The 18,981-nt window shown below is 44.6% G+C and overlaps 1 protein-coding gene and 1 pseudogene across 1 annotated transcript in view; both read left to right on the top strand.

Moving 5' to 3' along the window:
* The window catches only part of LOC136652226 (zinc finger protein 420-like), a 398,747-nt pseudogene that overhangs the window by 62,273 nt on the left and 317,493 nt on the right, over positions 1 to 18,981 (top strand).
* The window catches only part of TGFBR2 (transforming growth factor beta receptor 2), a 67,565-nt gene continuing 53,785 nt past the window's right edge, over positions 5,202 to 18,981 (top strand). The window contains exon 1 of the mRNA XM_066628361.1: positions 5,202 to 5,490. Within this exon, the coding sequence (XP_066484458.1) occupies positions 5,415 to 5,490 (76 nt within the window). The 5' untranslated portion in view covers positions 5,202 to 5,414. The remainder of the gene's footprint in view (positions 5,491 to 18,981) is intronic.

Consider the following 18,981-nt stretch of genomic DNA (forward strand, 5'->3'; position numbering starts at 1 on the left):
GGAAGATGGATAAAGCTTATAAAGACGCCAAAGCCTGGAAGTGAAACATTAATGGTAATGATATTCTGACACTTCATTTGGCGTTGTCTTTCAAGAACTCTCCTAAACAAATGCACCATTAAGCTAATCTTGAAGATAACACAATTTGTTTTGTGTACAGAGGAACTGATAACTGATTGCTTCTGTATGAAGAAGGCTTATTACATGTACCAGATGTTCTAGTGGAATTGTGTGCAGGAAATAAGCACAATGCAGTGTACACTACGACAATCCATGCAGACATTTTACAAAACTTTTCTGCATCTAACCTTTTGTAAATGTCCTTGCTTGAGGCCAAATATTTTTTCCGTTTTCCCCCCCGTTTTTTCCAGCTATTAATGAATTCCTAGGAACAAGCCTAAACTAGCACAAGAGATTAAGCACTAGACAAAAAAAGCAATGTGTCAAAATCCATGCTTCAGCATTGTGGTACAATTTGTTGAACATGAATTCCATGTACGTACATGAAATGCTTGTTGCACCTCCACGGTTGCATTCCCTAGGCATCCGATAGGTCCATTAAAATACATTCACAGCCCAATCGTAACCTGCGTTGGCACAGCCAAGCTGCATGGCCTGTGCTGTATCCAGCACAGGTTAGGAGGCAGCTGGAGGTCTCCTTGGGGCAAGGGGATTTATTTCCCCTTCCCCTGAGTAATGCCCCAGTCTACTCTATGGGGCTTCTTGGGTCCACACCAGCTGTACAGCTAATGCAAATCCAGGAAGCATGGTGTAATGCCAGGAGGCCTGGGAGGGGGGTTAGTATATGGCGGAGGAAGAGTCCACATGCTCCCCCCCAGGCCCAACCTGCCTGGAAATATCCCCTCCCCACCACCTCACCACTCTCCCCTGCCCCTGCGTCACTTGACGCCTTACCAGTCTGCATTAGAGGTGAAGGGCTTTGAATGCAGCATTACTAGAGCAGCATAGGTCTTCCTGCTGGCACTGCCTACTCTCCAGGTACAGCAAACATGCTTTACGACATGTTTGCAACACCTTCAGCCAGTTCAGCAGCTGGCCGACATTGGAGTTTGGATCATGTTGTTAGTAGATTTCATGGTATGCTGGATCATACATCAGCATGTATGGTAACATGGTAACATTTGGAACTAAGTGTAAGACAAATTGTGGCTAAACAGCCATTTAACTGCTGAATGGCAGAAAGACTGAAAACACAGGCCTACAAAATTGAGGGTCAGAAAAGTTTTTCCCAAACTTTATGGTGGTTTGATATGAATTTGGGGTGCCAATTCCAAAAATGGCATCCGTTTTGCACTATCACGTCTAGTTTTGGAGATATAGTATCGCCTCATTAGTGAATGATTCAAGCAGCTTCCTCATGACAAAGCCATGGTGTAGGCTTCCTCATGAGGAAGCTGCTTGAACCATTCACTAAAGAGGCTATGCTGTGTCTCCAAAACTAGACGTGATAGTGCAAAACGGATGCAAAACTAGACGTGATAGGGCAAAACGGATGCCATTTTTGGAATCAGCACCCCAAATATACCCAGGAATTGGTGTAACGTTTAAGGAAGCAAAATGTGTGTTGGCCTGTGTGAAATCAATCTGAGATGAAACTATTGTTCTAGAATACTGAGCTCTTGAAATGTTGAGATATACATGGTCAGTGAATCCCTCCCTTAGCAAGAAATTATTTTCTTTATCTTTTTTTTTATCTTGGTATTTTCTCTGCAGGCATAAGTAAATTCTTTTTAGCAATGGTTGCCACCTGGCTAGAATTTTGTTATGTAGGCCAGCTGCCAGACCTGGACAATGACAAGCCTGTGAAAGTGTTGCACTTCTATGTAGGAAGGCTGAATTTCAGGCTAGTCATGTGCAAGCATGCATTATACAGTAAAAGGAGAAACATGGGATATTACTCTGATTTCACTTTTCCCTTCTGGCCAAGCAGTGGTGTCACCAGGGAGTGCAGAACCAATAAAGTGTTAGTATGAGTCAGCTCTCATTTCCATGGATCAGAACTAATACTAGAACTCTTATGCAGTTGTGTGAGTGCCATCAGGTTGGCCACTGGTTTTTTATTGGTTACTGATTTGTTGGGGGACCTGTACTGTTATATCTTAAAATAAAGTTAATAGGGGTGACACCAACCCTAGTGATGCAACTGCACTTAGACTGTGCATATGATATTGTAATTTCATCTGTATGGTCTGGTACGGGATGAGGTCAGTCACGGGGGTGATGCAAACCATAGTGATGCAAACCCATCTGCGGCCAAACCACATGTCATGATGAATGTGTGAGTTTGGACCTTGTCTTTCCTTTTAAATATCATGGGGGCAGGGGCACAACATGCCACAAAACCGCAACAGGCAGATAAAGGGACTTTAGTTCTCAACTCTTGCTATGGTTCCTCTCCTTATCAAGTGTGCCTTGCATGGTATTTGCATTTAAAAAAAAAAATCTTCAGTTGAAGTTCAGTTGAAGCTTCTAGAAAAAATGTAAATAGTGCACAGTGGAGCCTACAATTGGGATAGGAACCATGGCAAGTGTTAAGAGCTGCTACAACGTCTAGTGTGAAATGTCTATATTCAGGCTAGTGTGAAAAAACAGACTTATGGACCAGAACTGAATGGTATTCCAGGTACAAAATCCAGGGATAAGTACTGTACTTACTAGACTAGCAGGAAGTGCTATATCCACCTAGATTTAAAATCCATTAACATAACCTGGCTATAGATAGTTTAATAAGCCCTCAGGAGAAATGACTATAGATAGTTTAATAAGCCTTCAGTGTAAGTCATGTGCAAATGACATACAGATAGGCAATGAATATGTGGAAGGGGAGGGATCATATCTGGCCCTGTTCCAGTGCATGTAATGCATTGCATGCATTGCATGCAACATTGTATGCAAACTCCATGCATTCATCTGATGTTCTGCTAAGAAGCCATACACATTTAGAATACAGAAGGTCGAATAAACCCAAGGAGGGCAGGGACAAGGCCTTGTTCCCATTCCACCTGTTAATTGTTCGCAGCAGGAGGTGCCATGAAAAAATTACAATTGGCCGAGGGGCACCATTAAAAGAGAAAGTCTGGGAACCACTGGGTTAGATGTATGGTCCAGGTGACATTCTATGGCACACACTGTAGAGAGCTGCACTACAAGGAAAGGACCATAATACAATGGTAGAGCCCATATTTTACATTCCACAAGGTCCCAAGTACAGTTCCTAGCATCTCCAGGTTCCTAGAAAGCCACTGCCTGTCATTGTAAATCAACAATACTGAGCAGGGCCCATTAGAGGGGAATGCAGGTGGTAAATTGTACCCTGGTGGAAAGGGGGCCCAGAAACCAAAGGAGGGGGCCCAGAAATTTCCTGGGATTTCAGCTGGCCTCATGGAGAGCAACGATGTAGGCCAGCCTGACCAGGGGACTAGGTCTACTGGGCAGGTAGACTTGGGCTCCATGTAGGGAAGCCCAGTAGACCTTGGCACCAGAGACACGTTGCCACCCTCCCCACCTAGTTTTGCCTCCTCATCTCCACCAATTCACACACAACTGTTGCCACTCTTCCCCCACCCAGTTTCACCCCTCTCCCTTTGGGAAGAGGCCCTAAAGAAATGTGTACTCCCTGACAACATTCCTCTTAGAGGCCTTGATACTGAGCAGGAGTGCCTGACCATAGAACAGTGATTTTCACCCTTTTACATCCTGTGGCACACTGGCAAGGCACTAAAATGGTCAAGGCACACCACCTGTTTTTTGAGAATTGACAAGGCACACTGTGCTATCAATGAGGGGCTCACATCCCTAATGACCCCACTAATAAATGACCCGCTCCCAAATTCCCGCGGCACACCTGGGAACCATTCACGGCACACCAATGTGCCATGGCACAGTGCTTGAAAATGGCTGCTGTGGAAAGCAGCTTCTTAGGGGATAGGAGGCAGAGTGTTGCAAGCTATTCTCTCTAACCTGGAGGTGTGCCAACCTCTCCTTTTCTAGCTCGTTGGCAACTTTCAGTCTCGAAAGACTATGGTATCGTGCTCTGAAAGGTGGTTCTGGAACCGCGTCTAGTGTGGCTGAAAAGGCCAATTCGGGAGTGACAATCCCTTCCACACTGGGAGCAAGTGCAGTCTGTCCCTGGTCTGTCTCCCTGGATATGGGCCTTCCTTCTTTGCCTCTTAGCCTCAGACTGTTGACAAAGTGTCTCTTCAAACTGGGAAAGGCCATGCTGCACAGCCTGCCTCCAAGTGGGCCACTCAGAGGCCAGGCTTTCCCACCTGTTGAGGACCACTCCTAAGGCCTCAGAATTTTCTAGCTCCTTGAATTGGAAGGGGGGGGGCATGCTCCCTTCATCCACATTTCCTCTTCTTCTCCCACCCCGCTTTTCCAATTCAGAGAGTGGGAAGAGGTGGGTGACTCCTCCCAATCTGCTGCCTGAGGCAACAGCCTTAGTTGGCCACAGGGCTGGGCCAGCCCTGCTTAGGTATGTACTATGCAAACTATCCCATGAGACCCTTGCATTAGAGATGGAATGAATGCAACCCCCAGCACCAGATTCAATAACAAGGAGCGAGAGTGAGCAGAGGTGGGTGTCTCCTGCCACTGTGCTGCCTGAGGCCACAGCCTCAGTGGGCCACAGGGCTAGGACAGCCTGAATGTAGTGTAGAAACTCTCCCAGAGTGTCATGTGTGAACATGCGATCCTCTCACCTGCACTAGAGATGGGATGAATGTAACCCACAGATAGAACACCCCAGCCCCAAATCTGATAGTGGGCAGAGGTGGGTGCCTCCTGCCACAGCCTCAGTGGGGCACAGGGCTGGGCCAGCCCTGCCTATGTCTGTGCCGCCCTATGCAAACTGTCCCAGGCATGTGTCGGGCGTGATCAGATCCTCCCATGCACCTTCCAGCTGGGGTGAATGCAGCCCCCCCTCCCACATCCGATCAGCAGCGAGGAGCTCGAGTGCAGGGGCGAGCCAAGCGCGTGAGAACCCAGCGGTGGTTTCCTCTGCAGCTGCCGCTTTCCACCCCCCAGCAGCAGCAGCAGCAGCGCGAGGGAGGGGGGAGTGGAAGAGAAGGGGGGTGGGCCGCCCGGGCCGGTGATTGACAGGCGGGGGGCGGGGAGCGGGCCCGAGAAGGAACTACTGTAAGAGCGCAAAAGTCCTGCCCAGCTGTTGGCGAACTTTGCAGGTTTCCTGTTTCCCCTGCAGGCTGCGGCAGTGGAGGGGAGTGAGTCACACGCCCGGCCAGAAGCCGCCCAGCCGCAGCTGCTCCTCCGGCCGCCGCCTCCTTCTCTGCCGGGGCCTCTCGGCTTCCCCGGGCCCCGCACTTGCCCCCTCCAGGCTGGGGCCGCCCTCCGTGCGCCTCGACGCAGCAGCAGCAGCAGCGGCGAGAGGACTGACCATGAGCTGGCTGCCCCCGCGCCTCTTATGCTGGGCGCTCCTGAACAGCATCGCGCACCCGCTGGTGTGGGGCACAGGTAGGCTTCTCCTCCTCCTCCTGGGTGGGGGGTCTCGCCTCGCCTGGCCCCTCTTCGCTGCTCCCCCCCCCCTTGATGGGTGCCTTGCCTGCGAATGGCACTTGTAAACACTGCTCAAGAAGTTGGATCGCGAAGTTTTGCACCCCGAGGGAGGTGGCAGCGAAAAAGTTCTCTCCCCCCTCCTTTTCTCTTGGCATGCTGAAGAATAGAGTTTGCAACCAAAGCCTCTGCTGGCTGCGATGGCTTTGGAGCTCCGCTCCGGGAAGGTGTAGTTCAGAAGTTCCAGCCCTGGCCTTGGGTTATCTGGCTGGGAGCAACTGCCTGGTCTGGCAGCTGTTGCTCCTGCAGCCCTTCCACATCTGGCCTAGGATGAGCTGCTGCTGATCAGCGGGTTGCGCCTGGCGTGGTGGCCAGATTTGGCATAGGGATGACAGTTTGGGGGGGACAGTGGAACGACCCCATGTGCTAGAGCCCAATCCTATGCCTGTCTACTCAGAAGTAAGCCCCATTAGTGTCAATGGAGCTTACTCGCAGGAAAGTGTGGATAGGATTGCAGCCTGAGTCACAATCCTCCAGAACAGTGTTTCCTAAACTGTGGGACTAGGTGGGTCGTGAGCCCATTTCAGGTGGGTCCCCAGTCATTTCAAATTTTTTTTTAATATATTAGACTTGATGCGCCCATGGCATGTGACTGCATTGGGGGAAATGTTCCAGGCCTGTACTTTGAACAAGCTACTGTGTATATTCGTTTAACAATGATAGTACATGGGACTTACTCCTGGGTAAGTGTGGGTAGGATTGTAGCCTAGGGTGGTTACAAATTTTCCTGCTTGATGATGTCACTTCCGGTCACGACATCAGTTCTGGCAGGTCCTGACAGATTCTCATTCTAAAAAGTGGATCCCAGTGCTAAAAGTTTGAAAACCACTGCTTCAGAAAGTAAACAATCCAGCATTTCAAAACATCCGTTCCTTTAATTGTGCGACTATCACAAGCAAATCTAAACACAACTTCTAAGTTAAACTCAAGTTCTTCCTCTATTTCAGAACTGGGATGATAAAGCATGGACCGTGTCTACTATCATTTAGTTGTTGTTGTTTTTAATTACAGCAAGTTACATTATCTTCTTCATCTGGGACAAAACTGCATTGGGAGTGCCAGAATATCAGACAGCACAGCTGTGGGGTAATAGTTATCCAAATAAAGAATATGGCAGCCACTGTGTTTTGAAAATGCCAACACTGAGTACACGTAGATGCATGCAGTTGAAATTGGCAATTAGAATGTGCGCGCCTTTGTTGCACGTCTTTGGTTGTCAATGCCAGCCTGAACATGTGTGTTCTGTTTTCTTTCTGTTTTGCGCACATTTGGATCTCTGCGTGCCTTTCACAAATTTTGGTGCAGACTGTGTCAAAGGGAGAGCTTTTTAAAAGCCCTTTTACTATAGAAATGATGAGTTGCTGTGGGTACTTTGAACTAATGATATAATTATTAGAGAATTTTAGGCTAGACCAAAGTCATTGTCCTGGAGTAAGTCCATTGAACACATAATGACTTACTTCTGAACTGCATAGGCTTGCATTGCAAGTTTCCTAATGCTTGCCTTAACTGTTTTCACTGCTCTTTTGGATGGTAGGGTGGGAGTGTCTGTTTATTGTGCATCTCTGGTATATTTTGTTTATCTATAACTTGTAGACTCCTGTTTGTTAAAAACAGGCCACTAGTGCTGCAACCCTCCCTACACTCTTTCCTGGGAGTAAGCATCATTGAACATACATAGTGAGCCTTGTGCTGTGAGAATTTAGCTTGAAACTATAGCAACTGTTCCAAAGTCTCCTGCTGTTGTTTTTTTACCCTTGCTGCTTGGAAATCCAGCTCTGAACACACATTTGTATTATGTCTCCCTCCCTTCAGATCCGTCCTCCAAATTCACAATGAATACATAACTGCACTTGTGACTAGTCTTTACCTTAACCCTGCTTTTTTCTCCTCCGTCTTCTTTTCTCTTCTCCACTTCCTTCTTCCACAGTAGAGATTTGGATTGTAAGCTCTGTGGGGCAGACACCTGTCATCTTTGCTTCCATTATTACATTGTTCAGTGTCGTGTATCTTGATGATGCTATATTAATTTATTATTATTATTAACTTTATTTTTGCCCCGCCTTTCTCCCCAGAGGGACTCAAGGCGGCTTACAGCAAAGGTTAAAACAAATGAAAAAACATAATTTAAAACCAGATAAAAGCATATTAACAACACATCATTAAAAACAGTAGTCAGATAAAAAGTAGTCAAAAAAAGAGCACAGAGCAGCAAATTATAAAAGGATCAGGCCTGTAACCAGGTGTTAAAAAGGTATTAAAAGATGTTAAAAAGGCCAGGAACTGAGAAGTCTTGTCTAAACAGAAGAGCCTTCAGGCCTTGCCGGAAAGTTTCAAGAGAGGGAGCAGTTCTTAAGTCAGTTCTTAAGTGATGCTATATGAATATAGGCATGCACCGTTTAACAATCTTCCATATATGACAGACCGCATATGCGATGGTGGTCCAAACAGAGGTCTCCCATAACCTGCAGCAGACTGTCTGTTTACCCAACAAAGAGGTTTTAATGCAAAGAAGAGGCAATCTTCCAGTAGCCTGTGTAGCCAGCTAGTGTCTGGCAGGGATTGTCTGCTTACACAACAAAGATTGTGACTGAATGTTCACTTAACGACCTAATCGCATAACAACAGGGACTGAACATATCCCTGTCAAGCAGTGCACACCTATAATAATAATGTCCACCTGCAGATTTTTTTCCTGAGTAAAATCATTTTTATGTATAAATACAGTAGTCTTTAGAAGCACAGGCATACCAAAGCATGGGTATTGTTGGCAAACTGTTCACAAAAAGCTGCTGCCAAAATTAAATGTATATGTTAGGATTATGTATCTTAAAAATTCAAATAGCTACATACATCAGCCTTATACATGAGTGTGGAGACCTTTGCTGTACAGGTGACAAGTAGAAAAGGAAAGTTTGGCCTAGATCTGGGGTGCCCAAACCCCAGCCCGGGGGCCACTTGCGGCCCTCAGGGGCTCTTAATCCAGCCCTTGGGGAGCCCCCAGTCTCCAATGAGCCTCTGGCCCTCCAGAGACTTGCTGGAGCCCATGCTGGCCCGATGCAACTGCTCTCAGCGTGAGACGACTGTTCAACCTCTCACCTGAGCTGTGGGATGAGGACTCCCTCCATTATTTGCTGTTTCACGTCTGTGATATAGCAGTGGCAGTGAAGGAAAGGCTGGCCTTGCTTTGTGCAAGGCCTTTTATAGGCCTTGAGCTACTGCAATACCATTCATTCATATAAGTTCCATCTATAATAAATTCATTTATGTAAATTTATTCAAATTTTAAATGTAAATTAATTCTTTTTTCCCTGGCCCTCCCTGACAGTGTCAGAAAGATGATGTGGCCCTCCTGCCAAAATGTTTGGACACCCCTGGCCTAGATTATTGGCAACAACACTTTGTATCATGTTGAAATTTTGTTCTTACAAATATTTACATAATTTCCATTACTAAGGGAGGCTGCAAATTATTGTCAGTGCAATTAGTGGGAGTGTGCATGTGGCTATTAAAGTTAAAGGCTACTTGCTGACTATAATGTGATGGTGAAATATTTATATACTGTAAAAGAAAGGACTTCACAGGTCTTCATGGCATAAGTTGGGTGTAATATTATCCATGAGTCTTAGCAGTTAATAGAGTCAAAGAGTGGAATTGCAGGCAGTATTTTGCAATTGTCTTTTCCAGTTGTCATTTCTCAATGGGAGCTCCTTTTACTCCAAAAACTTAGAGATCCTCTGGAGCAGGATTCAGCATCTCTCATGCACGGACCCTCTGACCCGTGCATTGGAGAGCTAGCACAATCATTGAATATAGTCACCTTATTATCATGAACTCACTTGGCTTGCTCTCAGGGTTTTATTTAGTGGGATATTTCTTAGACATAGGTAGTGGCATCAAAAAAATTTCAACCAATTTGAACAAGTGTCCAGAAACATTTGCTTAATTCATGCTGGGTATATCAGTTGTCCCTTTTGCTGTTTTGTTTCTCTGTAGCCTTTTCAAAGTTTTCAAGAAAATTACAGCTACACAAAATAAGACAGTGGGAAAAAATGTAGAAAGCACTCAATATTTAAAGCCATGAGTGCATCTTTGTGTCAAGTGCTGCTGTAGTGGGACTGCTGAGTCTAGGGAATACACTTCCCAGTGGCCCCTGTTTGACTAGTAATACTTACCTGGGAGGGATGAAAGAGGCTGACAAGGAGAAGGTGGGAGGGAGGAAGAACTGTAAAAAGGAAGGGATTAGAAGAGTGAGGACTCTGATGGTCCAGGAACAGGACTCTGAGGAGCTAGTGAAAACCCAACAAGAACAAGTTTCTTGCTTGCAGAGAAGAAGTAAAGGTAGTCTGTGATTGCACAGGTTGTGCTAGGGAAGCTCCAGAAAATGAGTGCCTAGTATATGTTTGTACCTGTAGGGCCTTCTATTGAACAGGCAACCACAGTTTTATTTACATTTTTTTGGATCCTGTTGTCATATCCCACTCCCAGGTGTTCGCAAGCTTCCCTGTCTAAGTTACCCTATTAAATCATCTGTTGTGGTTAACAAGGTGTTAGTGTGATTGCTGGAATCCACCACTGTTAACGTAGAACAGAGATCAGTAACCTTCTTCTGCATAGGGGCCAGATGTCAGGTCTGTCAATAGTAGGAATGTATGGGCATTCAGTACACATGTACAAACCTCCTGATTAGACCATAGAGCAGGGGTGCTCACACTTTTTTGGCTCGAGAGCTACTTTGAAACCCAGCAAGGCCCGGAGATCTACCAGAGTTTTTTTTACAATGTTCGCACCATCATAACATATAACATTTATGTGTACAATGTATGTTGGTGTACCTTGAGCCCCACTGAGTATAACAGGACTTACTCCTGAGTAGACATGCCTAGGATTAGGCTATGAGGCTGCAATCCTAGCCACACTTACCTGGGACTAAGCCCCATTGAGTACAATGGGCCTTACTCCCGGCGTTTCCTCCCAGAGGCACCTGAAGGGGGGGGGGGTCGGCACTCCGCGATCTACTCATTTTGCCTCGCAATCTACCAGTAGATCGCAATCCACCTATTGAGCACCCCTGCCATAGAGCTAAGACAAAAGAGGTGGTGCAGAGAGATGGATGCCCAGACAGAGGAGCATGCTCAAATGAAGGCTGGATAATTTTGAATGGCAGGCCAGATCCAGGCTGTAGGCTATAGGTTGCCTACCCCTATCTAGAGGTTGATAGTACTTAAGTACCTTCTTTACTTGCCTCCAATCTTAGTTGTACAGGCACACTACTGATTTGCCCTCATACTACACTGATGCAAGAGGTGGTGTTCCAGATGGGTACGCTGGTGCTGAATTGCGCAATAAATGGAAATGATTATCCAATATCCAGAGTACGTCTCCAGGCAATACAAGTGGAACTGAACGTGGCAGTGGTGACAGAGAGCTGTGGATGGCTATCGTCTTGCCAGACCCATGTCCGGGAAATGGCTAAAGCTGGCCAGCTGGATAAATAATTTTGAGTGAGCTGCACATGTAAATAACTGGAATGAGGTCCCAAAGCTTGAGGGCAAAACCTCACAGAAGGCGGGGAAGGCATGTTTGAACCCACACCATTAGGGAACGTGAGTTTCCTGTGGCCCTAACCAGAGCCAGAGAGGCTATGTCTCAATGTAAGTAGTAGCCAGCGTGACCACAGAGTCCCAAACTGTGTATTGACATGAACCTGAGATCATTCCATCCAGACATGGTGATGTATGCAGATTTGCCACCTGAAATTTTTGCGGTGCAACCAGATAATACTCTGGTCTTATCTACACAACAAACACCAATACTAATGACAGGACAAAGGGCAATTGGCAGGTTGAAGACTCTGTACAAAAGTTGGAGTTAAGGAAAAAGAATCTGTCCCCCAAACAACTATTGTTGTTGGCATCCTTCAGTCTCGAAAGACTATGGTGTCACGCTCTGAATGGTGGTTCTGGAACAGTGTCCTCTCCAGAGCGCGAAGCCTGGGTAAAGTAGGTATGGAGGATAGGCTGTTACCCATGCAGCAAATCCCCCCTCTCCACGTCGCTGAAATGGTCCAATGGAAAGGCAGAAGCCAATACGGTTGGTTCCAGCGACATTGCAGGAGTTGCCAGAACGTGACTGTGTTCAGCCATGAACTGCCTCAGGGACTCCGGCTCCGGATTTTGCCTTGAGGTTGACTCCTGAAGCCTTTTCCATAACTGGATGTAGCCACAAGGCAGTGGAGGTTTGGGATCAGAGTTTTCCTTATCTCAGATGAGCTGCCTTCCCAGGCTGACGAGTCCCATCTACCCGGTGGCTGTTTAGTCGCCTCTTATAAGGAGTCAAGAAGTTGCTAGAAGATTCTTGTGATGTCATCTCCACAAGAGATGATGACTTGGGATGCACTGGGTTGACAAAACGCCAGATCAAGACAGGAAATACAAGACCTGTTAGACTCGCGTCTCAAAGAATATCAATACACTCTGTCAGACTTCAATGAGGAACTGCAATAGCTGATAGAGGCATTATTCAGCCTTCTGTAAGTCCTTGAGGGAGCAATCCTAACCCCTTATGTCAGTGCTTTCCAGCACTGACATAAGGGCATTGCAGCTCTAAGGTAAGGGAACAAACATTCCCTTACTTTGAGGAGGCCTCCGTGAGTGACACCCAACTGCAGGATGCAGCACATGTCCCATTGGCACCACTATGCCAGTGCTGGAAAGCACTGACATAAGGGGTTAGGATTGCACCCTCAGTTGGACAGTTGTCCTGGTAGGGAAGAAAGATGGGGGAACACAAATTAGTATGGACTATCAACAGTTGAATGATAAATATGAATGATGCCTAACTTTGCCTGATGATACCTTGGATATACTTGCAAGTGTGGGTATATGCTGCTCCTGGGATCTGGCAGGTGGGTACAGGTGGAGCCTCTTTATCCATAAAGGTTCCATTCCCACCCCCCACTGATAGTGAAAACTGCAGATAACAGAATCGACAGTTTTTGGAGCCCACCTTTGCTCTGAATATGACTGGAACTTTTCTGAGCATCGTAGAGGCCACGTGCAACCGGACTGTTTGGTTGATGACTTCTGGTTTTTGCCAAAATACACCAAATCCAAATGGATTGATTCTGCCAGAGGCTGAATCTGTGGATAAAGATGCCCCATCTGTACTTGCAAGTAGAAGTGCATCCTGAATACTGCCCCAAACCAGCCTTCACTACCAAGCAGAGACTCAATGTGTCATAGGCACATTTCAAAGGCTAATGGTCAGTATATTAGCCCATACAAATTGGCACATCTACAGGCTACATCTTGCCTGGCGTACCTTGATGATATAGTTGTTACTGGGATATCATTTGATGAGCAGAAACTGAAGGCTGTGCTGGAGAAGCTGCACTAGGGCAATCTAAAAGTGAAACCAGCAGAATGCAGTTTGTTCTGTGATGAAGTGGATACAATCTCCAAAGATGGGATAGGGACAGATCCTGACAAAGCAGAAGCTGTCCAGTCTTGGCCAATACCACACTCCACTGCCGATGTATGAAGTTTTGTTTGCCTACCATCATGTTATATAGGAGATTTATTACTAATTGAGCTGAAATTGCCAGGCTATTTCACAAACGGTCAAACTCTGCAAAGATGTTTGGAAGCTGCTTGCCATTGCTATATTAAGATTTCATTCTGTTCTTTGAATGATGGATATTTAACTACAAATGTGGATCTTAATTAACATTGTAAAGATTATTCTGTTTTATACATTATCTATAGTCCATAAATGCAGTGTGGCTAAAGAAAGTAAAATAACTGTTTGGAGATCTCTCTCTCTCTCTCTCTCTCTCTCTCTCTCTCTCTCTCTCTCTCTCTCTCTCTCTCTCTCTCTCTCTCTGTGTGTTTGCTGTGCACACATGATCAGTTAATGTTTATATTGCTACTTTTTAAGGCAGTCTGTATGATAGCTGCAAATTCATCCGTAAGTGGAACAGCAGATATGCTGCCAGGTCTTTTTGACTGTCCTTCAGTTCACCTATATACACTGTGTTTCAGTTCTTTATTTTTACAAATTCTGGGGTGTAAGCTAAAGGCATTTTGAAGCTTACTTGCTTACTCATGAGAGTTCTTTGTGACACAATTTCTGATAAATTCTTCCATAATTTTATCATGGGGTTGCACCCAATAATTATCATATAAGTGTGTGAGCTTTTTCTTTAATTTTAAAAGAAAACAAAATACATTGCAAAAGTAATTTTGAAGTGACTCTGGGGAGGAAGGGAGCTTGGCACTTGTTCAGACGCTGACCTGTTTTGTGTGTGTCATTGGTTCCTTTCTCCCAGAATCTGTTTCCCCTTTCCATCCAAAGTTCAGAGTAATATACATATGAACTCAGGATGGGGTGGGAGGGAAGAATACAAATGTTGCACCAGACTTGGCTAATGCTATCTGTGTAACCCTACAAACTGAGGCAGTTGCCATATTTAAGATGCAGTGTAAATGAACTTATTGTACTTACTACCGTTTTGTGATTGTAATATGTCAATGTAGTGCTATATAGTCATTCAGAAATCAAACGGCATTACCTTTTCCTCCAAGGATGGAGATATGTTAGTAAATTCTCAGTAAAATGATCAAAATACTGTCAGTGATCAAAATATCACTGTATTTGACTCTGAGAAGACAAGTGCAGTTTTCACATATCACTGAAATCTTATTTTCTATAAAACAATTTTAGTAATTTGTACTGCTCTTCAAAATTTGTTTTTAACACCAGTATCCAAAGATGCTGGCTTAGGAGTGATGAGCCTTAATTATAAAGGATAAAAAAAAACCTGATAAATGAAACACATAACCGTTGGGTCTTGCGCTAGATGAGACAATGAGTTCCATGGCCATTTATTTATTAGAAATATTTTCTACTCCACATTCACAATATTTCTAGTAGAGCAGTGGTTCTCACACATTTAGCCCTGGGACCCACTTTTTAGAATGAGAATCTGTCAGGACCCACTGGTAGTGATGTCATGACCAGAAGTGACATTATCAAGCAGGGACATTTTTAACAATCCTAGGCTGCAATCCTACCCACACTTACCCAGGAGTAAGTCCCATATACTATCATTGTTAAAAGAATATACACTAGCTTGTTCAAAGTAAAGGTCAGTCACATTTCCCCAAATGCAGTCACATACCATGGTGGTATCAAGTCTAATATATTAAAAATAAAATATTGAAATGAATGGGGACCCACCTGAAATTGGCTCATGACTCACCTAGTGAGTCCTGACTCTCAGTTTGAGAAACACTGTCCCATTGTTTTCAGCAGGATTTAGTCCCAGGAGAGTGGGTATAGGATTGCAACCTAAGATAGCTAGTTGCATGAACGTTTTCCTGGTTGTATCTCTGGGTAGCCTCTGTCAGAGTAAACTGAAAACAAACCACTCCTTTTCTGTTAATGGAAGGTTATCATTGTCTTTAGAACTGCATGGAATGTGCAGTGTTTGTTGGCTCTCTGTAATGAATGTTTACTGTGGTGCTGGTGGGTGAATTGGAGATGTGATGTTAAGATGATTACTAGTGTCCAACACAGTGGGGTGAGCCTTCAAAGGAGCTATGCTCTGTGCTGTTTTGATGGCAAGCAGAGGTCATTTTTATTTATATATCTTTTTATATCATCATATGTGGAAAGGGGGAATGGTAAACGGAGTGCAGTAAATTGGTATAGGCCAGAATATTACTCTAATCTTGGTGGCGATCTTCATTTTCATTGAATGAAACTTCACCATGTCTTCAATATGCAGAGCTAATGAACCATTACATTTAGCAAGGCAGTAGATTCCGTCATTGCATCTCATGAGTGCATTGATCCTGGAAGGGATGTGTGCATGTAAACAAACCTGCAATATTTACTTAGAGAGTAATGTAGCCTAAAGATAAGATGTGTTGGAAAATGACAAAATGCTTCTTGTCATTGCCAAGCTAAAATAGTGGTCAAGACATAAGTGCTAGTTGACTTTGTTGGCTCTGTTCCTTCTTGTATATATCTCTTTGTTTGCTCATTTCAGCATTTTCTTATTTGCTGCCTCTTTCTCTATTTGTTTGGGGTTGTTAACATTGTTCTTGTTGTCATGTGTTTAATTGGTGGTTAGCCAATGAAGCATGAGTGGTTCAAGACCGAACTCGAAAGTTGGCATATAACTATTCATAAATTATATGCCAGCTATTCATAAGATACGTGCCAAATTGCACCTAACTATTCAAAATAAATACTGATTTAACTGAACTAGCCACGGCTGACCAAAATGTGCCTTTCTGCTGGCTCAAGGAATTATATGAATGATTTGTGAGTTGTCTTAGTATCAACCAGCGGTGGGGTGGTGTGGGGAAATAGGTAGGTAAACTGTGTGCTATCGGGCCCAATCCTATCCAACTTTCCAGCACTAGTGCAGGCACCAGGTAAGGGAACAGATGTTACCATACCTTGAGGAGGCCTCTGTGAATGCCTCTCCACTGTAGGATGCAGCACACACCCCATTAGCACAGCTGCACCAGCACTGGAAAACTGGATAGGATTGGGCCCTTAGGTACATTGCGTTGCAGCACTAGGCATTAAGGGCTTCTTCTCAAATTCCTGCTTTTATTGCATAATTTGAACATCTGCAGGTCCACTTGACTGTACTCTTCCCCAATGTGAATGGGTTGTGTACCCCATCAGGATGAACTTCCAGAAAGATTCTTTCACAGAACCCATTCATGTCTCTTGAGGGTGCAATCTAATTGAAGTATCCACCATGTTAAAATGCTGTGGTGAAATCACCTTGCTGTGACTTACTGTGTCAGAAAGTAAGGTCAGAATGATAGACCTGTAGAATAGTCCTCTTCCAGGCTTTAGCATTTTCAGCTCTTGATCCCCTCAAATGCTCTTCTTGTGAAATCTGAGTGCATCTGTGCACCTGTTGGTAGAGTTTTGCTGTATGTCTGAGCAAAAAACTTTGAATCTGGATTTTTTCCTTCCCTCAAGGCTTATTTTAAGCCAAAGCCTTGAATTTTGCTTTGTTGAGTAAACTGCAGTGGACAATAGTGTTTCACATGTAGATAGTTTCTCTGAATTTGCAGAAATAGGAAGCAACGTTAAACATTTCTATAGAGAGACTAGACTTTTGACTAACTAATGGTTATGGTATTTTTAGAGGGGGATTAGGGGGAGATCCCTTTTTAAAAGGCATCTCGCTGTTGGAAAATCAGTTCCCTTAGAGTTACTAGTATATTTGTAAATCGAAATGGTTAATGACTTTGGAACTGTTTAGATTAAGAATGGATCTTCAGTTCATATGCACTTGCATTTTGACATGGATTGTTTAAAAAAGGCATGGAAGGAAAAAAACATGTAGTACTGAAGAGCAATTTTCAAGGCATCTAGTTTTAAGTATGCCTTTGGTGAATGAAAATTGCCATAAGTTTGCACATTGGAGGCTGATCTTAGATGGTAGTAGAGTAGTAGCCAAGCCTTGTCATTTTGCTTTTGCTTGCAATAGAACATGTACTTAGTGTGGGGTAGTTAATTAAACAAGACGGAAGGTAGTACTTTCTTCTTGCAATACTATATAAGCCAGCAAAAATTTAAGACCTGATGATGGCTTTCCAACTTTTCATGTGTGTGGGTTTGTCACTTCTTCCAGAGCAGCAGTATATGTTTACGCTTTTAAATATCTGCAGGTTTTATAATTGCTTAGCTAGGAAAAGTATGTTAAAACAGGCCTTCTGGACACATGACTTAGATTTATTCATTTTTTTGTAAATTTATTTGTAAAATTGTATGACTTGGGGTGCAGTCCTAACCAACTTTCCAGCACTGGCATAGCTGTGCTGTGGGGCATGGGCTGCATCTTGCAGTTGGGGGGCAATCATGGAGGCCTCCTCAAGGTAAGGCAATGTTTGTTCCCTTACCTCAGGGCTCCATTGTCCTTATGTCAGAGCTGGAAAATGAGTTAGGATTGTGCCCTTAGACAAACACATTTTAAACTATGCGTTGCATCCATGTGCCTTTCAACCAATTTCATCCAAACTTCCACAATGTTCATCAATGTTCTTATATTTTATTTTATTTTGACTTCCATCCATGCTCTGTCCCTAACCAGACAAAAGTGCAGGCTATGGCTGTAGTTGCTCTGTAAACCTCTTACTCTGGAACTGCAAAGGAGCAGGACATAAAAAATAAGTAGCATGTGTATGCAACCAAACCAAGGGCGCAATCCTAACCCCTTATGTCAGTGCTTTCCAGCATTGGCATAGTGGTGCCAATGGGACGTGTGCTGCATCCTGCAGTTGGGTGTCACTCACGGAGGCCTCTTCAAAGGAGGGGAATGTTTGTTCCCTTACCTCAGAGCTGCGTTGCCCTTATGTCAGCACTGGGAAGCACTGACAGAAGGGGTTAGGATTGCGCCCCAAATGTTCTAAAAGCAGAATTGCATAAGAGGTATAGTTAAGTCAGTACGCAACACAGAAATGGCCAGCAATTTTTGATTCTGATGGTAGCAATTATGCAGACACTGGAAAATGATTAAGGGCCCAATCCTAAACAACTTTCCAGCCCTGGTGTAGCCATGCCAATGGGGTGCGTACTGCATCCTGTCGTAGGAGGGTAGTTATGGAAGCCTTCACAAGGTAAGGAAACATTTACTCCGTTTCCTAGGGGCTGCATTGCACCTGCACCGGCGCTGAAAAGTTGAATAGGATTGGGCCCTAAGTCTTGGAAATCTCTCTTGCCAACTACCTTAGATCTCATTGGTCATCGTGGGGCCCAGTCCAGGCCATCCATGAGGCCAACTGAAGTTGTTACCTTGGGGGCTATCCATCTACCTACTTGCCTCCATTATTGCTCTTTCCCTTCCTGGATTAAAAAAGGAAGAAAGACAGATGAAGTGTGGAGGGGAGGAAAGTGCTGTGGGAAATTATTGGAGAGTGGGAGGAGCAGAGACTGGCACATCATTGAACAGAGGGGCAGCATTTGGCATGCAGCCTTGGACATCATGAGATCTGCGGGCCTGTCCTGCGTGGAGCAGAGCTGCTTTGTGAATTATCAGCCATTTCCACTCCCCTGTAGTGTGCCTGGTGAATATCCAGAGCTATCCATCTGGAGCTTTCCCCCAAGCACTATATTAATTAATTTAAAAAGTAAACAGAAAGGACTTACGAAACCTTAAGAAGAAAGGCTCTGCTTCCTACATGGAGTAACCTTTTAGTTTGTGCCAAAAAGCCAACATTCCACACAGGCAGACAGGCATTTTTAAAAATTTCTCAAATGTAAAACTTTATAGGCCACAAACATGCGAAATATCCTTTCGGGGGACTTGTTAGCAGCCTGGCTTAACTGTTTGTTATTCCAGAGCACAGGAGTTTAAAT

The sequence above is a fragment of the Tiliqua scincoides genome, chromosome 5, assembly GCF_035046505.1.
Source record: "Tiliqua scincoides isolate rTilSci1 chromosome 5, rTilSci1.hap2, whole genome shotgun sequence".
NCBI lineage: Eukaryota > Metazoa > Chordata > Lepidosauria > Squamata > Scincidae > Tiliqua > Tiliqua scincoides.